This window comes from Colletotrichum higginsianum, chromosome 9, assembly GCF_001672515.1.
Source record: "Colletotrichum higginsianum IMI 349063 chromosome 9, whole genome shotgun sequence".
Taxonomy (NCBI): domain Eukaryota; kingdom Fungi; phylum Ascomycota; class Sordariomycetes; order Glomerellales; family Glomerellaceae; genus Colletotrichum; species Colletotrichum higginsianum.
The window spans coordinates 2311158-2335134 of record NC_030961.1 but is presented as its reverse complement, the minus strand read 5'-3'; the positions used below and the strand labels follow the sequence as shown (position 1 = coordinate 2335134).

General features: G+C 55.1%; 8 protein-coding genes across 8 annotated transcripts; 7 read left to right on the top strand and 1 right to left on the bottom strand.

Moving 5' to 3' along the window:
- Positions 1-1480: 1480 nt before the first annotated feature.
- Positions 1481-3372, top strand: CH63R_12916 (uncharacterized protein; the record flags this gene model as incomplete). The annotated part of the gene is made up of 6 exons (XM_018307890.1): positions 1481-1556; positions 1842-2234; positions 2281-2608; positions 2657-2853; positions 2909-3148; positions 3197-3372. 6 exons carry the CDS (start codon positions 1481-1483, stop codon positions 3370-3372), a joined length of 1410 nt encoding a protein of 469 aa, XP_018152307.1.
- Positions 3373-5999: 2627 nt separating this feature from the next.
- Positions 6000-8012, top strand: CH63R_12915 (T-complex protein 11; the record flags this gene model as incomplete). Its single annotated transcript, XM_018307889.1, has 1 exon — positions 6000-8012. The coding sequence occupies one exon, from the start codon at positions 6000-6002 to the stop codon at positions 8010-8012; it is 2013 nt and encodes a 670-aa protein (XP_018152306.1).
- Positions 8013-10351: 2339 nt separating this feature from the next.
- CH63R_12914 (Protein kish) lies at positions 10352-10740 on the bottom strand (the record flags this gene model as incomplete). The annotated part of the gene is given in 3 exon segments (XM_018307888.1): positions 10352-10562; positions 10569-10678; positions 10738-10740. Coding segments are annotated over 3 exon segments (324 nt in total).
- Positions 10741-11300: 560 nt separating this feature from the next.
- On the top strand, positions 11301-11888 carry CH63R_12913 (Transcription initiation factor IID; the record flags this gene model as incomplete). The annotated part of the gene is made up of 2 exons (XM_018307887.1): positions 11301-11361; positions 11419-11888. 2 exons carry the CDS (start codon positions 11301-11303, stop codon positions 11886-11888), a joined length of 531 nt encoding a protein of 176 aa, XP_018152304.1.
- Positions 11889-13707: 1819 nt separating this feature from the next.
- Positions 13708-15159, top strand: CH63R_12912 (Integral membrane protein DUF6; the record flags this gene model as incomplete). The annotated part of the gene is made up of 1 exon (XM_018307886.1): positions 13708-15159. The coding sequence occupies one exon, from the start codon at positions 13708-13710 to the stop codon at positions 15157-15159; it is 1452 nt and encodes a 483-aa protein (XP_018152303.1).
- Positions 15160-17112: 1953 nt separating this feature from the next.
- Positions 17113-18768, top strand: CH63R_12911 (AAA family ATPase; the record flags this gene model as incomplete). The annotated part of the gene is made up of 4 exons (XM_018307885.1): positions 17113-17256; positions 17328-18095; positions 18157-18488; positions 18636-18768. 4 exons carry the CDS (start codon positions 17113-17115, stop codon positions 18766-18768), a joined length of 1377 nt encoding a protein of 458 aa, XP_018152302.1.
- A 1427-nt stretch (positions 18769-20195) lies between these two features.
- On the top strand, positions 20196-20993 carry CH63R_12910 (uncharacterized protein; the record flags this gene model as incomplete). The annotated part of the gene is made up of 2 exons (XM_018307884.1): positions 20196-20362; positions 20582-20993. The coding sequence occupies 2 exons, from the start codon at positions 20196-20198 to the stop codon at positions 20991-20993; spliced, it is 579 nt and encodes a 192-aa protein (XP_018152301.1).
- Positions 20994-21560: 567 nt separating this feature from the next.
- CH63R_12909 (HMG box protein) lies at positions 21561-23770 on the top strand (the record flags this gene model as incomplete). The annotated part of the gene is made up of 2 exons (XM_018307883.1): positions 21561-21858; positions 22026-23770. The coding sequence occupies 2 exons, from the start codon at positions 21561-21563 to the stop codon at positions 23768-23770; spliced, it is 2043 nt and encodes a 680-aa protein (XP_018152300.1).
- Between the last annotated feature and the right edge of the window lie 207 nt (positions 23771-23977).

The window sequence follows — 23977 nt, the reverse complement described above, 5'->3', positions numbered from 1 at the left end:
AAAAGCACAGTGGATTGCTGCGTTACTGTCCGCCTACCTTGTTGCCCGCATAACCACTGGTATACCATACCTACTGATTAGACATAGGTCGATAGTCTGATAGGTACCTTCGGTGGGAAGGCACGTGTCGAAGTGACGTTCACTCATCCGACAAAAACGCCTCATTGGATGCGCACGCCCTAAGGTGGCTGGCTGCCCGGCTCCGAAAATTGAATTGAAGACGTCCATGGCCGGCCGCAGGGGCTCGCTTGAAAGTTGGGGCAAGGTACTGGCAGGAGGTGGTGAATCCGTACGGGTATCTCGTTTGACGCAGATTTACTGCAGGGACGGGGGACGAGGAATGGCGAGGTCCAACAAAGGCCAGACTCTCATTCGGGTTGGTACATGTTGCGAGTCGCGCTTGTCTTGGACGCATCAACATGAACGTGGTGGATGAAGCGTCATTGCTTCTGGAGGACTCGATAGGCTGGTGATAAGACGTCTCATCTGTGCCCCGCCAACATTGAATTTTGCCCGGCCATAAGCCTTGGGGAAGGGAGGCAGAAGAGGTATTGGTTTTGTTTCTTCCAGGTAGTTCCCGTCCTCCCTGGTTGAATCCCGGCCCTGTTCATCCAAAATGGCAAACTCCGGTCTTCAGTCTTCAGTCTCCAGCGTCCAGCATCCAGCGTTCAAGCTGTGGCTATGTCGCGGTGCTTGATCGGCCGTCGTATCAATATGAAGGTGGCGGCTTGCTTTTGTTGCAGGATGATGAGGAGGAGAAGGAGCAGCGTCAAGCCAGACTTCATCTCTTACTTATCTAACCAATTCCCACTAGCGACACCAGTAGGTAGAGCGCGGTCATGAGCAACTGCGGTGTTGCAAACTGCAAGAGACACCTGACAGTAACTGCTGGTAAGTTTGTGGTTAAAAGGGTATTTTTTTCGCCGATGACTCAGGCTGTTAGTTGGGGCCCATAAAGGTCAAGCAAACTGCAAGAGACAATGAGCCCCTCACCTTGCCTTCCCTTCTCTCTCACCTTCGGTATCCATATCCAAAGGATGGGAAATTCAGGCAGGGTGTCAGGTGCGCGTAGCAAGTGCCCAGAATCCCAGCACTCTCAGTTACTGGCACCCCTCCGACTAGCAACGCTCCAACGTGCCAATCCAAGACTCCAGGGACCTGGGAGCTTGCAAGGGATCCCCCCTGCCGCTCGCTCCCAGTCCCCCCAATGGCCAGGCACCAGGCGCCAGGCACCCCACTCCTCTCACTCTCTCCCCGTGAACCGTAAAGATGGCTATTACCGACGGCGCGGATTGCTGGGTTGTCTCAACTGGCCCTTGCTGCTCCTCATTGCCTTTTTCCATCCTGGTCGTCCGTGTTATTTCTGAGTCTCCTTTCTTTTCTAGCCCTTGTTATTCCTCCGATGCCTTCTTTTGCCCCCTTGTCCCGGCGATCTACTCCCCTTTGTTTTCCCCCTCCTCCGTTTGGGTTGGGAGTCGTGATGCTCCTCCTCTTGAGTGCTGACCGACCCCCTATCGCCAAGAGACATTACCTGTCGCTCGGACACATTGCATCTTGTGGGTGGGTGGGTGGATGGATGGGTAGGAAGGATACAAAGACTGTACAGATAGTCTGTTTCGACAGAAAGGGGGCGCGCTCTTCTCATCTTGTCTCTCCGAGTTTCTGCCACCGTCCCTACTTGTCGATGGCACTATTCTCCCGTACATGCACAACTCCCTCTGCCTACCTACCTATGAAGTGGATGGCCGAAGCAAGCCCGGTGTGCGGACGGACGCACAAGCGGAAAGTGTTTTGACCTACCGTCGCTCGGCTTCCCACCGCGTTGCACTGTTTCTCGCAAGGCACGCATCACGGCCGCCACAACAATGAGACACACGGGCGGGAGAGGGGAGCATCAATGTGTCCTTGGCCTTGTCGACGAAGCGAGTTTCGCTCTTTTGTAGCCGCCGTCGTCGCCGTCGCCGCCGCCGCCGCCGCCGCTGCTGCAGCAGTTTGGAGGCGCCTGTTTGCTCCTGCTAATCCATCCATCCATCCCAAGCCATCCATACCGCAGCGACCACCGGAAATGGGACATGTTAGCAATACGAACGTTGTTGACTCGCCGTCCGCGCCGCCTCTTGACAGCCTTTCTGCCGCACACGCCGTCGTATACGCTCGACGATTCATCTACCTTGCCTGTTCTCGCCTCCAGCTTCTAGTTGCTTCGTCTCGCTGCACAATTCCCTTCTTGTCATGTCAGTCAAAGGTCTAGCCCAAGGTAAGCCTCCTGAAATGATGCAGCCCCTGCGTCCTGTCTCCTTTGCCAACCGGAGGCGGAGCGCGCCCGCCAACGATTCGACCCGTCTCTGTTCTTCCAACCCTTCCCAGAGCTACTAGCCGCCTACTGCATACCTGCTCCTCGCCCTTGGGGTCCGGATAAGTTGGTCGGATACGCTATCCCATGGGACAAGAAGAATCTGGTGTTTTGGGACATGTTGGTCGCTCCAACGACTCTCGACGGGCCTGGCCCGCCCATCGCCACCCCTTCTTCCCCGTCAGCTATTCTGGGGAGAAGCGTCAAGGAACTCAGGGGAGGCAGGCAGGGAAGGGAGGTTGGCGGGCGTGTCCCGTAAGGTATACTCACATTTTGCGTTCCGTTCTTCGAGAACAACGACAGGCGCATGGGTCGCGGTTCTCTCGAATGCCTCCAACTGGCAGGGACAGGCCCGAGTGGTGAACCAGGACCACGATTACCACTCAAAGAGACTGAAGTACGGATGCCAAACGAGTTGTTCATCTACCCCCCCCCCCCCCCCCCATCGAGCCAGGATGGCCTGTGTGCCAATGGCCCCCAGCGTGGCATGGCATGGCGTAGTATGGGGCATGGCAGCATGGCAGCATGGCAGCATGGATAATCTTTTCGCCTCAGTGGCCCTGTCTGGTGGTGTCGCCGCCGTATTGGTGGGTTGGTACGAGTGGCAGCGAACTCCGAATTCCCCTAATGGTGTACGGGATTGGCTATGTCAAATGGCAAATGGCAAGGTCTGCCACCACTGCCTCACCTTCGCCGTTCGCGATGCCACAGATGGCAAATGGCAAAGGAGCTTTTTTAGGCCCCGATTCCTGTGTCGACACGCCCCCGGTGCCACTTTGCTAAAGACAACAACGCGTATGAGCGGATGGCAATTTTCGCATGCATCGTGTCTTGCTTGACAAGGCGGATGCCCGTCGTTCTGCTCTGATGCTGCCGCTCATGCCGCTGCTTGTCCAGCTAGGTATGCCGGCGCTCGAACCATGGGCGGTATTGTCAATGGCGGCAGCCATGGCTTGCCCCAGGCTATTAGGGACGGGGGGACGTCTTCACAAAGGGACAACCCGAGGACGAGGCGCTAAAGCCGCCTAGAACGCCGTGGCGGGACGGAGTGATGGGGACTATGAGCATGAGGCGTTGACGAGGCGTGTCGTGCCTGGTAAAGGGTTTTTGGCAAGTTGGCAGACACCACGGACAAGATCCGGAAGGGATACGGTGTTGTGCAATGCGAGGGAAGGAGAAGAAGGGGAGGCCTGGCATGGTATGGCATGTTGATGGTTGCCGCATGGTATGTGTGGGTGAGATGTATCGGCGGCGTCCCATTCTCGCCTCATCTCCAGCAGCAAGGTACGAAAGGGGTACCCCCTGCCTTGGACTCACATACTAACGACACCACAACCACCACAACCACAACCACCATCATCAGCGTTCATCCTGCTGCTCCTCCTGCCACACCACCAATGTCTCTCAGCGAAATGGTGAGTGGCAGTCAGTCCCAAAGGGGGACCGGGGGGGGAGGGGGGCGCCGGTCGAGTGAATGGAATGCTCAGTGGGTGCTGACGCTAGGATATTAGGATATGAAGCTCGGAGTGTGTGCGAATTCCTGGATAGTGTGGGTGAAAGACGACGATACAGTGCCCACCTCTGGCACTCTGGCACTCATCCCATGGCACTGCTCCCCAAAGTGCATTGAAGAGTGTGCATTACCAGCAATTTCGCCCTCACCCAACCCATCCAAGCGCATATAAGTCCCCCCTAGTTCCTGGGCCCGGCACCGGGATACGTACTTTGCAGCCCTCCGTCACCGGTGGAGACCATGCAGACATTGTATCCATACCTTCCTAGGTTCCTTGCCTCACTTCACCCACACACTCAATCCCACATCTCAAGGGCCGAGGGAGGCAAAGGGGGGAAGGCCGTCACAACAAATTTAGTGTGTGTCGACACCAGACACCCGACACCCACTGTACATCGTACGCTACTTTGCAGTAGAGTAATGTAGGGTTGAGAGGGTCAGGCACTCGTCGGTCGGGTTGGGGCGAGCCAAGCCCATGTACCTCTCCACCCATCTGCCGACGACTAGCGACCTTGTTCCTTTTTTTCCTTTCCCTTTTTCTTTGGTTGTTTAAGACGCTACTCTGTACCTTTTCCATACTTGCATTGGACGGATGGGCCTACCTACATGGCAACCTGCGACCAGGTACGTACCTTAATTGTCCTGTACAGAATACCTGGTATACCTCCCTACCTGGCAGGTAGTAGATGTACCTTCCTTACAGTACCTGCCACCTGTTGCCCTCCCCATACCATACCATCTTAATATTGTTGTTTAGCTTTAACACACGCTCCAGTCCTTCCTGGCGCTCACACGCACCCTCTTTCTCTCTCACACACGCTTTCTCACTCACTGTCTCCTTTTTTATTTTATCTTAATTTATTTTTCCCTCTCTACTACCATCCCTTCCCCGGCCTGCATACTGCACTGACCTGACCTGACCTTAACCCGGGCTGGGGCCTGACCTGACCGTACCACTCCGTACACCATTGACCGACCGACCGTATTTGTCTCCGCCTCTCCCACGTCCCCTACTTACTAGAGGCTCCTTCCTTTCCTCTCTTCCTTCCTTCTCCGTTTGCAATTTCCTTCCCAATTTGTAATTAACAGACGGATATCTCTTCTGGGCTTTTGCTGTGCACTCCTTCTCTCCCAGTCTCCTGGTCTCTCATTATCACTGCATAGCCCACACCACCCCTGAGCAATCTCCGTCGTTGCTTTCCTCCTTTAAACAACAACCACAACCTGCCTCCTTCGCCCTCCAATAGACTTTTACCCTTTTCATCTTCTCGCCGGCTTCCTCTCCCTCTCCCACTCACACTGCATCACTCCTTTTCTCTTCCTCCCGCCCACTCGACCAACGAAGACGGACGCTCATCACCGCATACGACGCATACCGTATCACCACCCACTCTTGACCGCATTCTCGGGCTCGCGGTTCCCGTCTCATTCAACCAACGAGATTCCAGTCTTGTGTTGGGTCGCTTATTGTTTGCTTCTCAGCTGTGCCTCTGCAGCAAGCACGCTCCCAATACACACCCCGGGATCTTTCTGTGGTCCAGCCGCTCCTTGCTGCGCTTTTCGACCGCCCGACGACTGCTTGTGCAAACATCCCTCGGCCGCACTGAGAACGGTGACGCTTGTCCTCGACCACTTGCATTCACCTGCTGCGTTCCGCGCCACCCCAAGTCAACATTTCCTTTCTGTAAGTCGCCATAAGCCTACTTGGGCTTACCTATCCCCGGACCGCCGCAAGCTCGTAGTCTCCGCCCCCCCCCCATCCCTTCGACACACTCCGCGTCCATTACACAGGAATTCGGAAGCCAGCACCTGCATTCGCCCGCCCGTGTGTTGCTCACGAGACCCTCCTCGTCTCACGAAATCGCCGAAGCCTGTTTGCCGCTTGCCGACTAGATATACTCTTGCTAACTTGCTCTCTCGGAGAACACTAGCCACGCCTACACCACTCTTTTCTGACTTCACAGGCCTTACATTCTGTCTCAACGCCGATCTCGAGTGTGTAACCTTTGGATCCGAATCTAGTTTCGGACAATATCAAGATCCTTCTAGAACGACTCGTAGAATTCGACGACCCGGGAGGCATTCGAGCAGGAATCTTCACCTACCCAAACCAACAACTTGAATTTGATCACGATGGCGGGCGAACAGGGTGCTGGTGGCGGCATAGAGAGCAACCGTCGGCATTTGTCAACATCAACCCGGGCCAGCGCCGACAACGAACCTATCCAGGAGACCGAGCCCCAGACAGGCAAGCAGACGCAGCAAGAGGAAACAAAGACTCAGTTCCAGCAATCGTCACAAGACTCCCCCAGAGGCTTCAACCCACCTTCCAATACGTCAACACCGCCTACAGCGCCCATGATGGCGAGGGCATCATCCAACAGCTCGACTATCTCAACTCCGAGCGCCCCATCAGACAGCTACTTTGGAACCGTGCCCGAGGTCAAGGCACCTGCTCCCCGGATCTCTCGCCCCATCGAGCCTCCAGTGACCAAGGTGACCTTGAGCGAGCTCGACGTGTGTAAAATAATGCACAACCCCAAGTTACGCCACGATATCAACTTTGACCCCGAACTGCACTTCCGGCCTAATCTGGATGGCGACAAGGGCAAGCGGAAACAACACAAGGCCGATCTGTTCTGGAACACTTTGCAGGAGCAGCTCGCTCAGTTTGTGAGGGAACCGGCGGTTTTCATCGCTGCACACAGCCAGGAGGACGATTGGTGTCTTCCTTCCCTGTTGAAGGCGGTTAAAGAAATAATACAGACTCTCGTGCCCCAAAGGGACAGAGTCTACCTGGACGAGGGACTCAACGTCGACTTGCTGATGCAGCAGTTCTACAGAGGCATTGCCGACTTGGAGAAGCTAGCCCTGTGGCTTTCTAAGGTGCTCAAGTCACATTGCGCTCCGATGCGCGACGAGTGGGTGGACCAGATGTACTCCCAGCTGAGCAACGGCAACAGGACCAATAACGTGGACGAGCTCGTCAAGGGCATGAAGAGCTTGCTTAGTGTGTTGGAGGCCATGAAGCTCGACGTTGCGAACCACCAGATCCGCTGTCTCCGGCCCATCCTCATCGAGGGAACCATTCCCTTCGAGCGGAAGTTCTTTGAGAAGAAGATCCACGGCAACAAGCTGGACATCACCCAGGCCAATGCTTGGTATAGGGATGCCGAGCAGCGATACGCCGGTTCTGTGTCGCCAGTTGCCGCCCACTCTTTCGGCGATATGTCTGTCTTCTTCGAGGCTATCTCCCGTTTGATCCTGCCGTCGGTCTCGGAAAAGGCACTGCCCAACACATTTATCTTCGATGAGGAGAGATTCATCAAACTCCGTGCCGACATGCAAGACGCCATCAATCTTGAAGTCTGCATGCGCATGTACGACGACCTCGAGAGAGTTGGTCGTTTCAATGCCCCGCTCTTCGCCAGTTCCTTTCCTCAGTTCGACGATGAACCTCGCAGCCGTCCTTTATCCATGACACCCGATTTCAACTTCAACACGCCCCCTTCTCGCCCCTCGAGTCTGGCGTTTAGCTCCGGCGACTCTGCCACCTCATCTCCGCGGTCATCGCTTATTTTCCCTCCCCAGCAGGGATCTGATCCCATGGAGTCCCTGACCAAGGCCCGAGATCTCTACAGCTCCCTCGTCGCGCTCCTCCACACCTCACCGCCGCCGCGCAGGCACGAGTCCCGCTGGGGATCCATCGCCCCTTCGATGGCGCTTCAGATCTTTCGCTTCACCAACGCCCCAGCCGATATGCTGCCGGTCTTCGAATCCAAGCTTGCCTCCCACGTATGCGACATCAACAGCCCTCTATTCCAGGAGGTCGAGCAGCACTTCCACCACAGACTTCTCATGGAACTCCAGAAGCGAGTCCGAGAATACCGTGGTTTGACCGGAGTTGGTCTCTTCACTGTCGCTACCGGCGGCCGCGCTCACGGCTCCGGCCGGTCATGGAGTGGCAGTCCGGATCGTGAGAGCTCTGTCCCAGACAATAACCGGGAGTCCCGCGACGACGGCGGGATCGAAGACATGGCGACCCGCTTGGCCCATCTTGGCATCCTCCACTGGAGAGTATTTGCCGGCCTTGCGTACACTGAGGACGAACAGGCCGACACTCTGATGGAAATGAATCAGTTCTAAGGCGTCCAACAGTCGGTTTCAAGACACCAGTTTTCGATCAGGGCGGTGCTGGCAGCAAGACCAGCAAACCTGGTATGCCCAAGCAAGGAGGGCTTCTCTATTATCTCTGGCCGAACAACAATACCCCTTTTTACAGTATTTTAATCTTGCATTTCTCGGCTTTTTTTCCGCAAGACTCTTTTTGGTTATGGGGTGTTGGCTCATGGAACTTTAGACGGTGTTTGGGAAATCAAAGCATGAGGCTCGCGCATTTCGCCGCGTTGACTAGTTGGGTAGGCGTTGCATGGAGAGGCGGTCACATCCAGATACATAGCGCACGCTTAGTTGTTTTCCTCTTTTCTCTTTTTTGCATTGCGGAGACAGAAAATAAGAGTCCGACTGCCAATCACTTCTCGTCTTCCTGTTTAACTTGAAATATGCGTGACTCCAACCGGAGTTGGTTGCGTGCATTGTTACCTTAAGCAGCCAAGCAAGCTTGCAATCTCGCCTGGTTTGTCCTGCCTACTGATCTTCTAACCGTCATTCCAATTCACCAAGCACATCACGCTGTTGTCGTACGAGGTGGAAGCAAGGCACAATCTCACATGAACGAGCCAATCGGCGACTTTCGACACCTTGTCTCTCTCCTGCATCAGTATCACGGAGGGGTACGTATGTTGCATAGAGGATTACATTCCAAAGATTTGTGCGACTTGTTTCGTTTTCTTGTTTTTGAAAGCGGTGATCAAGCGAGAGCGATGCTGGTGCTGATGCTGGGTACTGTTCTCGCTGCATGGGTTCTGCTGTGTCCTAGAGTATGAATAGCTAACTACGCGCAACCAGGAGAGCAGCTCCGGATGACCATCCGGCACCTACGGCATGTCCATGCGGAGTTGAGGCAGAGGAAAGGTGCCATGAGGGAATGATCAGAAGTGACCCTGCTGATACCTTGTTTTGTCTAGGTATGGTGTGTTGGTGACAGGCTAGTTCTTGGTTTAAGTTGCTTCCAATGGATGGCTATGTGTGATCAATCGACCTAATAGTGTATGATGTCGCCGACAAGCTGTCAGATTTACAAATCTTAACCATAGATAGCTTCGGTAGGCAGGCATAATCCTGAACTGCGAGTTCTAGACCAATGACACCGAGGTCACGTGCTTACCTCGATCGCATATTTCCTGGGGTACATGCGAGAGAGAAGTTGGCAGTGAATACAGGAGCACACTGATACACAGTCCCAATAACGGTCAGCCGTGAAGGAAGTGGTGTTTTTCCAGGTTCAAAATAGTTCACCATACGATTGTGGGAGGCCATCCGGCATTCAAGCCCCGCGCCCCTTGACGAGGGTGTCAAGTTCCCGGCTCCACAACGGTCATTATGGACGTTATTCTGTGATCTGAGACAGCCTACCTGAGAGTTAACGAGGCCAGTGTGTTGAGCTGGGCGAGCTCGAAGCTGGCTTTTGGGGATGGTGATAATGCAACAAGCTATTCGACCCGCGACGGGAATGGTCTTCGTATACGTGACGGCTATCACAGTTGGAGGCTCTCGATCTCGATCTTAACGAGGCCATGATGTCAACTGTGAGGGATGCCCCCCATGTGACATTACTGGTACCATGATAGATATTGATCTGTGGTGTGTGAGATTGCGTTCTTAGCACTCAGTGTATATGCTGCCGTTACATTCTAGGGCATAACAAACCAGACGGCCGTTGAGAGGTTACCAATGAATCTACATTGATGGGATGTAGAACGTCTTAAGCAGGCTGTATCGGAGACCGTACAAAGGAGATTGCCATCGAAATCATCGATACTACTAGCGAGAAGAACAGAATAAGAAGCAGCAAACATGCGGCTTCGGCAAAATGCCTCACGGAATGATGAGGTCTGTTGGATCTTCGTACTGCGTAAATCAGGATGGGACTCAAAGAGGCGCGTGTCCACAGAAATGCAATGAATGCCAGCATCAACCCAATCTATTCCCAAGCTTGAGCGCCATAGTCACGCATGTATGGAATCATGACAGCAGAGTTTACGCTGCGTGGTCTGGTCATTTGGACCTCCCAACCAAAATTCGTCAACGATACAGTCCTAAAACAGACCGATAGAGCGCCTGTCGCGAGATGACGTGAAGTTGTTGTATTGTTTTTGAAGCCGTTTTCCTCGTACAAGGTGTCCCTTCGTACTCTTGAGTTTTGTGATGCGGGCAGCCTCGGCCCGGATATGTATTCTTCTTTGCGCCTTGCGCTGCTCCCATCTGACAAAGCAATATTCGTTTCCCTGACCAACTCCGAACCGTGTAATAAGTAACCGACATTCCCCGAAGCGGGATCGCGCGCAATCGTACAAACTACAAACTCAGTTGACGAGCATGGAAGCCTGTAGTGCTCTGTTAGCGGTGCGTCCGTGAGGACAGACGGGGGAAGACTTGCCGCCATAACGACGCAGCATAAGCTGATGTACGGACTTAACCGCTCGCCCACCCTTGCAAATTTCCAGAAGATGCCAATGAAGCTGTCGCACAGTTAGCGATCGTGTGCCTTCATTCCGGTACGCTAGGAACAGGTGTCTTTACCCGTCCTTGTTCCGGTCCATGATGGCGGGTATGAGCTGGTGGACGTATGCACACGTGCAAACGAGGAGGAGGATGACGAGGAGGAGCGACTGAAAGTTGAAAAGAGCGGTCTACGTCTTGCGTTAGCACTGCTTTCCATTTCGCGGAGCTGTCGCGGAGCTCGACATACCATGGTTGCGATTGATGTCCCTCTCGGCGGGGAACTGGCGACTCGGACGGGGATCAGGTGCAAATGGACAAGCTAGGTAGCTTAATGGTCGCGATACAGTAGGCCCAGGGGTTCGGTTTACTTCAGCCTCTCGTCAGTGGACAAGGTGGCCCGGAGACTACTTGAGCCACACGTGGCCCGGGCTCTCAAAGAACCCCCCAGCCACGCTTTCTATGGAAGGTGCCAACCCCGCGGATGAACACATACCTAATAGGTAGTTAGTACTCTGTACCTACCAGTAGCGGGCCCTATGAGGCTGAGGGGCAACATTGATAAGATAAGGTGAGCCTACCCTGTGCGACGTGAAGTCTGTCACTGTGATTCCGCGACCTCGAGCCATCTTATTGCGCGACCTATCTATTTTCTAACCTCTTCCACCGAACCGGACCCAACACGACTGAAATCTACCCGGGAAAAAACCTCGCAAGACCTGTTTTTGCTCACTTGTCTCGAGAACAAGACCCTCGCCTTCGAGACGTTGCCGAATCCCTGTCACGCACACACCGAAACCAAGCCTGCCCGCCATGGAGCCTCGCGCCCGCGCCGCCAAAAATGTTGGCAAGATGAACTTCAGCCATAACGAGCGTGGGTTCTTTGCCTGCTCATAACACCTAGGAAGCCTTGGGCTAACTCCTAAAAAAGTGGGACAGCTCCTCTACGCTCATGGCGACGTCCGCATGCCGCTCCCCGAGACCGTCCGCGTGCTCGACGAAATCGTGACTGAGTTCATCCAGGGCCTGGCTTTCGAGGCAACACGCGCAGCCAACTACGCGGGTCGCCAAAAGGTCAAGTACGAGGACTTTGAGTTCGCGTTCCGCAAGAACGACGCCTTCCTCGGCAAGGTCCAGGAAGTATTCGAGAAGAAGGGCGAGATCGAGTCGGCCAAGAAGATATTTTCAAAGGACGAAGAGGTCGGTCTGATGAAGGAAGTGGCGGATCAGGAGCAGAAGAAGGACAAGCAGCCAAACGGGATGGTCGAGACCCCGACTGCGGCGGAAACGGCGGCGAAGCAGGAGGAGGAGCTGGGCGAGGCGGACGATGACGCCGATGCCGAGAGCGAGGTCGCGGGACGACCGGCGAAGAGGGTGCGACTCGACGGGGAGGGGAAGTGAGTCGGGAGGCGTCGCGAAAGCAGGCGCGAGAACGTCAAAAGATTTTGGCATTTGGGACACGGCATAGCGAATGGTGTTTTTTCTTCCCCCTTTTTTTCCTTTTTTCCTTTTTCCTTTTTATATTATTTTTTATGAACCGGCAAGAGGCATTGGTTTAGTGGACATCATCAGGGACTTATCAGGGACAAGGCGAGACAAGGGAAGCCCGACAACGAGAACAACATAATTGTCAAATAATATGAACGCAACGGCAAGAGCGCCGTATCTCTTGCCACCCGCGGATGCAAAACCAACGCGTCCTCGCCATCGTTAGGCCCGGATGACAAATGGAATTCAACATTCAAGCTACGCTCTGTTTACCTTTCCAGAGGCAGAATGACAGATCAGTCATTCTGGCCAACCGTCTTGACTCTTACGTTTGTCGCATTTTCCCAGGCAGATGATTTTGGGCTTTCATGCTTTAGAGGAGGGGGAAGGGGGGTTGATGGGTTGTCACCCAACTGTGTCTTGTCATTTTCTCTCTCTCCTTCCTTCCAGTCACCAAAAGTATCGTTCTTCATATATTCCCAGGACCGCATACATGTGTTCAGGACGGACGAAACACATTCGGCCGGGAAGCAGCTGAGAGGCGACTTGTAGTCATCACTTATAGCAGCGCCAATCGCATCTCATTCAATGATTTAGAGGAAAGTTTGTACAGAGTGTCGTTGAACTCTGTGTATCACAGCCATCCAGGCAGATGGTATGATCGAGCTGTTGACATACAAGGAGGCCATAAGATTTCAGTCGCGAAACCAGAGGTCCCTACGATGTACGTTCTACATTCAAACTCTGAGTCAGTAATGTAGGTCAGAAACTCAGGGTTGTCACCCAGATGTCCGAATCGGCGCCGGAGCCCGCCGGTCTCGGTATTGACGCAAGTGGAACCGCGCCGAGAAAGTGGACTGGCACTCCCCCCCCCCGGCACACGACCTCCGGTTTCCCCCCCACCCATCAGCAGGATGCTCCAGGCCCTTTCCCGGCTCCCTTCTCACCCAACTCTATGTGTCTGCTGCGATGTCGGGGGGAGCATGGGGCCGAGAACCGGCGAGAATTTGAAGGATGGATGAGTGATCATGCATGCATCACGCTGTTTCTGTTTCGTGGGCTCGGCGGAGCGTCAGCGAAGCAAAACACGCCCTTGCCAGCGGGCTAACGCCGGTCTAGCGGTGGTTGGTTGGGGGCGATGACCTCCGAGACTCTGGGCGTCTTCCCCAAGATGGCAAGCGGGTTGGCTCATGACCAGTCGATGTTCCGGGAATCCACTCCACCTGCAGCTCTTTTCCCTCGTCCAGCAAATCCGCACTTTTGCATTCGTCGACAGCCTGACACTGGACTGCCTTTGGGTCTTCGTTGGCCCTCCCTGGGCCACACACCCTGACACACACAGGCACAAACAATGGCATAAACAACCAACATGTTTCATTGCTCTTCGACCCTCCTCCGCAGGCCTCCGCAGGCCCCGGGTAATGGGCTGGTGGACGGTCTAGCCTCCCCACTCCTGATGAACAAAGAGGAAGCCACTTGCACTCTGCACCCTTTTTTCCACTACACCCCGCTCTTGACCGTGGTCGGAAATCTTCTATTTCTTAGATTCTATCTAGTGAATGGTTGAATACATCTCCAGGACATTTGTACGACGGGATATATAGACTTGTTCACCTCTTGGTTCTCGCCTCTCCTGCTTATCGCCATTTCCTGCTCTCCTACGCCACTTTGAAATTACTTACACCATACCCGGCCTTGGACCTATATACAGACATGACTTCATCCAGCCGTCATGTCCGAACAGAAGCGCAACAGTGAAAATCACTCGCCCTCCCAGAACCTCGGGGCGAAGACGAGATTCGATGATACGTCGGACAACACAGAAGAAACCTATGGCAGGCTTTCAATAGCCAGCAAGATGTCCCGGTCACACGACCACACCAAAAGACCGTTGACACTTCCAGATCCGGACTCATTCCGAAGGCTCTCTGCCAGCCCGTTTCAAAATGGGAGGACCTCACCGTCTCTAGCAGCAGACTATTCGTCGCCGATGATACGACCGCCCCGGGAGACGACAAAACTGGCGCGGTTCTGGCTGGCCAACAAGGGCGTCGTGTTGGTGGCCCTCTCACAACTCTTTGGTGCCCTCATGAACTTGACCGCGCGCCTCCTCGAGCTCGAAGGAGAGGGTATGCACCCGCTCCAGGTGCTTTTCGCCAGACAAAGCGTCACCATGGCCTGCTGCTGCACCTACATGTACTGCATGAAGACGCCCGATTTTCCCTTCGGCCAGAGGGAGATTAGGTGGCTTCTCATCGCGAGAGGTGTAACAGGCTTCTTCGGCATCTTTGGCATGTGGTACTCGATGATGTACCTCCCCCTCGCCGAGGCCACCGTCATCACTTTTCTGGCCCCCAGCGTCGCCGGCTACGTCTGCTACCTAGCCCTCCGGGAGCCCTTCACCCGTAACGAGCAAATCGGCACTGTGATCGCCTTCTTCGGGGTCGTCCTCATCGCCCATCCGACCTCGCTCTTCTCTGGCGACTTGACGTCCTCCGCCGCCGCCGCCGCCGCCGCCGCCAATGCGCCGGAACAGCACGGCTCGGGCAACGGTACCATAGCATCGACATTGCCTGGGCTGCATCACCAGACCACGACGGCGGAGCGGCTGACGGCGATCGGAGTCGCGATACTGGGCGTATTTGGCGCCGCGGGTGCCTTCACCACGATTCGATGGATCGGGAAGCGTGCGCATCCGCTCATCTCCGTCAACTACTTCGCGACTTGGTGCACCATCGTCTGCACCGTCGTCCTCACGGCCGCGCCGCTACTCGAGATCGGGCAGCCCGCACTGCGGTGGGGCCTGCCTCAGACGCCGCGGCAGTGGCTTTTCCTGGTGCTGCTGGGCATGTTTGGATTCGTCATGCAGTTTCTTATGACGGCGGGTTTGGGCACGGACCGATCGAACAGGGCGAATGCCATGGTGTACACGCATATGCTCTTTGCGGCAGGCTTCGACCGGTTTATCTTCGGGAACGTGATGGGGTGGATGAGTCTTGCCGGCTGCGGCCTCATCATAGGGAGCGCCTTGTGGGTCGTTTTGACCAAGAAGACGCCGGTGCCGAAAAGGGAGGCGGTGGCGGACGTCGAGGTCGCGAACGTTCGAGATACCGAAGCCGTTCCAATGTTGGCGGACATGGACGGCGGGAGGGACGACGAATTTGAGCTTCAAATGGTGAGATGAGACTTATCCTACGATGGGTTATGATAATGAGGATATGGGGTATAGAATTTTGCGTTCAGGCGATTGGCAGCTTGAATCTAGACGACGCGGTCTTTGCGAAGATGTGATAGACACGGGAGGACGTGTTCGCGACTCTCGGTACAGAATATCAATGCCCTTCTGGAGATGAAGGAATAGACTTTCCTGTTGATATGAGTCAAACGCCAATCACGCGTCTCATCACAGTAGATGCATCCTGCTTGGCTGCGTTGCGGAGTATGTCGTCGAAACGTCTTCCTCCCTTGTGGCTCCTTGTAATTAGTAGCGTGGGAACAGAAAAAGCAAAGGAAATGAAAACAAAACCCTCGACGAGAAGAGATTTGGAGCGCTGTCGTCGATAGCCCATCGATCGTGTGCCGTAGCAGAGCAAGAATACGACAACGGAATCGTCACGGGAGCGCTTGAGTTCCACGCTGATATCGGTTGGTCTTGAAATTGACGTTGATTACAAGGTTGAAATAGTTGAAAATGATCCCCCAGAGGCATGTCAGGAATGGTTGGTCAACTGCCAAATGTCAGATACGTCGACAAGGGCGTATTGCCCGTAACCATCAAGGCAAAATCTTCAAACATGACATCTTTCAAGTTTTGGAATCAGAGGCGGTTCTATGGGAGCATCGATTCTTTCCCGCTTGCTGGCGTATATAAGAAAAGATCGACATGAGAAAGTGGTTACAGGTTATCCGATAGTGTCAAGCAAGGTAATAGGCAGACCGGCGATGACTGGCGAATATATGGATGGTACTTGGCCGATGATATTCTGTCATTTTTCAGTCACCGAAATGCTATTCAGCGCGATAGAAGCTGCCGAAAGCCCAGGTTCGGGTGCTATTTGAGGTCATGTGTTGTTCGAACATATGCATAAAAACCTCGGCGCTAGGACAAACGACTGAACCATTTAAGAGACATGTTCCATGCGACACAGCTTCTCGTCACCCTTGACCGAAGTCCTCACTGTGATCGACTCGACGTTATGAAGGGTCTTGTCCGCTAGCCTTTTAGCAAGGAAACAAAAACGTGTCACCAGACACATGATGATGAGGTGTACATCCAAGGGGCGCGGCTCCGAATTCCAGCTTACGGGTGGCAGTTGTCGACTGGCCAAGCGGGTACGCGGTGAGACAAGAGTCTTGACATTCCCGAACGCGGGAAGAGAGTCGCGATGAAATTAGCTTCTGAATCAGACCAGCCAGCATCCATGGATTTGACAGTTGGATGGCTCATGATGATCCGACGCCAAATTCTTTCCGTAACAAGGGACGTGTTTGTGTAACAATGAGGCCCAAGGTTCACCAGAAGATTCGAAGAACATTGTGACTCTTGCGCATTCCCAATTCCATTGTACGAAATGATAATTTGCCGCCTCGTCCCGTGAGCTCAGTCTAGGCAAGGGTCATCCGTGGCAGTTGGCCTTGTGGCATCTCAGGGCGAACGCGTGAACGACTGAGTCCGTGGGTGGACTTTGGAATGAAATCCCAGGGCGGCTTTCTGGTGACGCGAGAAGGTGAAAAATAGCGATAGTTTCAATGTTGAGCTAGAAGTGGTGAAGCAACTTGCTTCAAGTGAGCGAGGTTGAACGAGGTGCGGGACAGAAAAGCATAGGCATAGAGGCGCAAACGGGAAGCTATCGCCAGGTCACGTGTGGGGCTGCCATTCCTAAAGTGCAGGTTGGCGCCTGCACTGTGCGTGCAGCCTGGAAGTTTTGCAGGGATAGAGTGAGGCGCGTCGCCCCAAAATCTTCTGTAGCTTCAACCAAACCTGTCTAACACCAACCACACCCCCATCGCCAGCGGATAAGCACGACCACGACCGAATCGCCGACATTCCGATCGCCCTGTTCGTACACGATTGACTCCATACGCTAAGAATTGACCGCCGTCAACCGACGTCCCCCTTCCCCTTCCAACCGCAAAGATGGTCCAAATCAGCGAGGTCAAGGGAAACAGTCGCGAGAACCGCACGGCTGCCCACACCCACATCAAGGGTCTCGGACTGAAGCAGGATGGAACCGCAGAGAAGCAGGCCGCTGGCTTCGTTGGTCAGACGACGGCAAGAGAGGTGCGTTGGGTTCCCCGATGGACCCCCCTTCATGGACGAAGAAGCAGTGACTGATTGACTTTGCGCGACAGGCCGCCGGTGTTGTAGTCGACCTCATCCGAGCACACAAGATGGCAGGCCGCGGCGTCTTGCTGGCGGGAGGACCCGGCACGGGAAAGACGGCGGTCGCTCTCGCCATCAGCCAAGAGCTCGGAACAAAGATCCCCTTCTGCCCTATCGTCGGCAGCGAAATCTACTCGACAGAAGTGAAGAAGACGGAGATGCTGATGGAGAACTTCCGCCGCGCGATCGGCCTCAAGGTCCGGGAAACGAAGGAGGTGTACGAGGGCGAGGTCACGGAGCTCACCCCCGAGGAGGCCGAGAACCCTCTGGGTGGGTACGGCAAGACTATCAGCACACTCTTGATCGGCCTGAAGAGCGCAAAGGGCCAGAAGAAGCTCCGGCTAGACCCAAGCATATACGAGGCCATTCAGAAGGAGAGAGTGTCGGTGGGTGACGTCGTTTACATCGAGGCGAACACGGGCGCCTGCAAGCGTGTAGGAAGATCCGACGCCTATGCGACCGAGTTCGACCTCGAGGCCGAGGAGTACGTGCCCATCCCGAAGGGTGAGGTGCACAAGAAGAAGGAGATTGTCCAGGATGTGACGCTCCATGACCTCGACGTTGCCAACGCGCGGCCCCAGGGAGGCCAGGACATCATGAGCATGATGGGCCAGCTGATGAAGCCCAAGATGACCGAGATCACGGACAAGCTGCGCGGAGAGATCAACAAGGTCGTGAGCAAGTACATTGACCAGGGCGTTGCCGAGCTCGTGCCCGGTGTGCTCTTTATCGATGAGGTAAGCCGAGTCCTCGTTGCCCGACGCGAAACGAGACGGGTGGGTTAATCTTCAACAACAGGCACACATGCTCGATGTCGAGTGTTTCACTTACCTGAACCGGGCTCTGGAATCGCCCATTTCGCCGATTGTCGTGCTGGCGTCAAACAGAGGAATGGCGACGATTCGCGGCACGGATGACATTGTCGCGGCCCACGGCATTCCGACAGACTTTTTGGGCCGCCTGCTCATCATCCCGACCACGCCGTACCAGTCGGATGAGATCAAGCGTATTGTTCGGATCAGGGCGACGACGGAGGGTGTGCCTATCACCGATGCCGCCCTTGACAAGATCGCGGAGCACGGCGTTCGCATCAGCCTGCGGTATTGCCTACAGCTGTTGACACCCGCCAGGTGAGTAAACTAGACCGTCGATCTACTACTTTGTTTCCCGCTCGCTCTTCCTTTCTTTGCTCTCTGTCTCCATGCGGTCTCCCCCCTCTGTCGCGAATCGTGGATCAACCGGCTAGTGTGAGACATGTGGGCTAACCCCAATGAAAGCATTCTTTCCAAGGCAAACGGTCGCAGCCAAATCGACATCCAGGACGTGGCCGAGTGCGAGGACCTCTTCCTGGACTCGCGGCGCAGTGCCAGTCTCTTGAGCGGCGAAAGCGGCAAAGGATACATCTCTTGAGAGGTACGAGGTGTGTCATAGTTGGTTGAGGAACGAGAAGAGTTCACGACCCCCTCGGCGGTCGTTTTCTCGGATGCAGGATGGCGGCGGCGTTGTAAAAGAACTTGTCACAATTATTGAGACCAAAGATCGGGTCACCCATGGAGTTTTTATTCCACATGTGTGTCTATGTGTGATGGTATTGTTCTACTGGAAGAAGGGGGGGGGGGGGACCAGTCATCTGTCTAGAAATGGTCTTAGGGATTCGATTGGACTGGGTAGTGATGAGGTTGGCAAACGAGTATGTGGCTAGACAACATGGACGCCCCGAAGCGGCGAGCAAGGTATTCGATCCCTTTCTCGTCCTTTGCACACTCGCCTCGGCTTGGCTGGGCGTTATGGGGATTGGGGGAGATAGATGGCTCAGTCGCTCGCTGTTTGCAAAACAGAAATCATGCCGTCAAAGCTGGCCAAATGAGGAAAAATTAGAGCCGTCCATCCCGCAAGTCATAAGACATTTGCAGGCCGCCAACCACAAAAACAAGGGCTAAACGAGAGACATCCACGCACCGCCAATGCCAACGCCATTTGCCCATTCTACTACTACCATCTATCTACCCCAACCAGAGGGGAAATATGCACTTGGCTCTGTCTCTGTCTCTCTTTCTCAACCTTCACCGCGTCTTTCTTTCCCAAGAGCTCCCGTACCGAACCCCGGTCCGTCCCCTCCCATCCAACCCATCCTTTGCACCCATCATCAGAGACAACACCAACGCCAAACGCATTGTGTCCTGCCGATCAAATTTTAAATCCGCAGTGTCCAACAAGTGGAAGAATGAAGCAGAGGAATTTCGCTCGCGGAACCTCAGTAGACAGATTCCTCTGCTCCCTTTCCCTTCTTGCATCACGTGGGATATGTCCAACCAACCTAACCAGATTTTGTCCGCTTGGGGAGGGGGGTGTGTGTGTGTGCAGGTGAAGGAGGGGGGGGGGACACCTTTTTTACATTGTCTTTGTTCCTTTACCGGGGCAGGCTTATGATTGAGCATTCCAGCGACGAGGGAGGACAGCGGCCTCAACACCTCTATTTTTCTCTTCTTTTCCTTTTTTCGCATTCATTCCTTTGGCGCCGTCTTTCTTCCCCGGCACTGTTCCCCTCCCAATCCTGGCTACACTACCTCAAGGGTCATTGTTTCTGACGTCCCACCAGCGCTTCCGGGAGAAGGGGGTGAGCTTGAGTCTGCAGTCGGCCTGCAGATTCCTTTGAAGGAAAAGGCTGGCTGAGGTAAGGAAGAGAGGAGGGACAGAGCCAGTCACAGGGAAGGAAGAGACAGCGGCTGCTGCATTAGCTGGTAGCAGAGGAGAGGGCATTCTACCATTGCACGTTGGGAATGGGACGTCTGGGCGGTCCTGGCTTGACTGTGTTGCCGATGACATGAAAGAACGACATGCCTGAAATAACATGGGGAATCAAGACTGCTTTGAGCGACGTTGGCCTCCTCCTCATATTCCTCCATACTCCCTCGCCAGTCGTCCAGCCGGAATCATCCCCTTCTCCGCCCAACGAATACTTGAGACTGGAGGGCGTAGAATTCTTCAAAGCCGCGGGCCCCGTGTCATGTTGTTTCTGCTATTTGGCTCCTTATTCATCTTGTTGCGTCCTCGTCTCGCCCGCTGCCACAACCGCATTCTCACCCACCTCCTTCGTTTCTCCTCCCCCCCTCGGACTTGAACCCGGAACCCGTCATTCGCCTTGTTCCTGAGCTGCGAGTAAGAAAGGCACTAACTTGCCTTTACCTCATCTTGGTCCCTTTTGCTCTTCCACTCGTGCGAGCGGACTGGGCTCGAGTGACATAGAGGAAAGACGGCACCGGCCACCACGGACGGCTCAGCAAACGCTTCGTCACAAAGGAAGCCAGCCCATTTCCCTCATCTGCAACAACATTGGGCGTCCAGTGGTGTGCATTCCCGAGACATATTCTACCACCCCTCCCCCAGAGACCGTCGTTTTCCTCTTCTCGCGTCCCGGCTTCCCATTCTTGCCTCTCCTCCAGTCCGTTTCTTCGTTTCTGCTCCTCCTTCCCGCCCCTCCCTTTGCTTACTTCTCAGACGCCATCTCCTCCTACCTGCCACCCACTCCCTCCTGGATGCAAGATACCCGTTCGCTGTTGGGCTTCTTCTCTCTGTTCGTCACCGCCGCCGCCGCCGCCGCCGCCGCAGCAGCAGCAGCAGCAGCAGCATCATAACGCCCCGGCACCCTCATGTCCTTTCTCTCCCATAATGGCAACCTCCATCTTTGAGCATAAGGTCATTGAGTTGGACTGCCATTGTCTGCTCGGTCTCTACTGAAGGGGTAGCCGCCATCTTGATTAATAAAGGAGAGAAAGGGAGGAAACGTCGGAGCGGACAATCGGCCCACGAGTAGAAGGAATCTCGGACCCGCGTCGTCTCGTTCCAGTTCCCTCCTCGACATACTGCCTCATCTGTCTCTCACGCACCTCCTAAACACACTGCTCATCTCGTTCGTCCAAGCCCACAGCTTGGCTCCTCTCGCCAACAATTTTCCATAACTCAATCCTGTTGTGTTCCTCTCTCTCCTAGTTTCTCAGTCTCCCTCTCTTCCTCTCTCTCTTTCTCACCGTCTACAACATACACGCCCCTCCACTTCTGACGTCCATCTCCTTCTTCAAACGCTCCGTCCAAAGCATGGTGTAAGTTCAAACGTCGCATAGCTTAACCGCCTCGCCCGCCTTGTCGTTGTTCCCACCGCACGCCCGTTTGTACCTTCCCCTCAACCCCTACCAACCCCCAACATGACAGATGTGGTTTCTACCCCTCGGCCACGGCGGTCAACTTCTTCCTCCGGGGGCAACTCTGCCCACTCGGCCATGGAACGAAGAACAAGCATGGGGACGGACGAAGGACCAGACTCTGTAGGCTCTACCGGCAGTCGAGCGAGCAGAAAGCGCGCCGTTTCCATCGACATCGAGGAGGCCAACAGTTCCAGAGGGAGAGAGTTCAGCTTGGAGACCGGACCAATGGGGAGCGAGGGCGGCAAGGACTACATATGTCTCTGCACGCCTGCCCTCAAGGTTCCAAGGCCTCGCAACGGTAAGTCCCACGCTCTTTGCTCCTTCCTCGTCAAGTTCGGCCTCTGGTCTTGGTCGCAGACAGGGTCTGAGACGGGCCTCGACGACCTCTCTCCTTTGTCAGATGCTCCAAACAGACAGCTGGACACACTCGTGCGACTCCCAGCGGCTAACATGGTTCTTTGATAGCCTTCATCTTATACAGACAGCACCATCAAGCCCAGGTTATTGCTCAACATCCGGGTCTTTCCAACCCAGAGATATCCAAAATCATAGGAGAGCAGTGGAGGATACAGTCTGAGGACGTCAAGGAAAGTTGGAAGAAACTTGCAGAAGAAGAGAAAATCCGACATCAGCGGCAATACCCGGACTACCGGTATCAACCTCGACGTGGTGGTAGACCAGGAAGTCGGCCGAGCCCCTCGTCCGGGGCCGATTCGGGACGGTGTCCCAAGTGCGGAGGCAGGTTCATCGCAACGCCGAGAACGCCATCAACGCCGTGCGGGACGCCGACGGCGGCAAAATCCAGTATGAGTCCCCATCACCCGAGGGATGTCCGTGGCGGTGACAGCGACCACCTTCGGCACGCCTTGTCCGGTACGAAACAACAGTACCAATATCAACCCAGCGGCTTGCGAGACGCCGAGGAAGACTATGAGCCCATGTCGCCGTCCCCCGAGCTCAAACGGCGCCGATTCAACGGAATGGGCCATTACCAGGCAGTCCCGTCGCCAGGGCCGTACACGGGCCATCCGCTGTCGAGGCAGCCCAGGTCGTCGCTGAGCATGCCCCCCACGCCGCCAGTTGCTGGCTACGGCCCTCTGCCCGGTCCATCATCACTTGCGAGAACCGGGCACGGGAACATGGCGCCGCCTCCGCGACCACATCACCCCGCCTACACAGGACCGAGCCGCGGTCCCGGTTTCGACGAGAGTCTTCGCCTACCACCGTTGCAAACCCAGACATCTCCGCCGCTCAACCGAGACAACGACGCAAACGACCGCCCGAGCGCTCACCCTGCCGCCGGCCTGGGTATTACGAACCCGCGGGATAGCTATGCCCAGAGCCTCGAGGCCATGATCATGACGATCCCTTTTCTGAGCAAGCTGAAGGTGTTGCAGAAGATCAGCCCGACTCTGGCCCCGCCAGGCCCGATCAGTCCGGACATTGAGATTCGCGGGGCTGTCATTGCCGTCGAGGGAGCCGATCCGCGGCAGTTGGAACAGGTGGGCATGGCGGTTCATCGATCCCTGCTCGGCCTGGGCGAGATCGACTTGAAGACGTGGACCGACGGACCAATCACGCCCATGTCCATCCTGCCAGCCGAAGAAGACGCAAGGATGAACGACACGGCGTCTGTCGGGAGCAGCAGAAAGAGTAGCCACTCACAATCCAGCACGCAGACCTCGGAGCTATTCTCCAACTACATGCAGACCATGATGAAGTGGCACGAGAAGTCGCGCGAGATTGTCAGGCACGTCTCAACGAGACAGGGTCTTGGGGCAGACGCGCCGCCGCTTGCAAGACGAGCATCGGACGGGGAGATGGTCGGGTCCAGACACAGCTCGGTATCGGCGACGGGCAAGACGCCGATCGCGCTGCTTCCCGCGGGGTTCAGCTTGACTATTTCGGACAAGTACGCCTGCATGATACCCATTGCCGATTCGTACGCCCCGGTCGATCACTGGCAGTGGATGTCGACGCTGTGGAGGGGAATCGTCGGACCGGACCTCGTCATCTACGTCAAGTCGGTGGCCGAGGACGAGGTAACTCGCGGAGGTGCCGTGGAGTTCAGAGGTTCCGGGGTGATGGTCGTCAGGATTGCGCATAATAAATCGCTGGACGAGAAGACTGAGCGGCGCATCTCTTTTGAGGTGGTGGAGTGGATTCGAGGCGGTAGCTATCAGGAGGGGTTTGGACGAGGGCTGATATGACGACCACAGCGGACTTAATAACGTGATGGAAGTAACGAGATGAGGGTTGAATTTCCGGGGGTTCCTTGCGCTTAAGAAGGCCTCTTTGTTTTCCCCTGGCATAGTGACATAGCGCAGGCGTAGATAGGGGAAATGTTGAGCATCTGTGAACTGAGATAAGTCCCAGGCTGCTGACGCGTGTAGGTCATGATGAGTTTGCATCTTGTT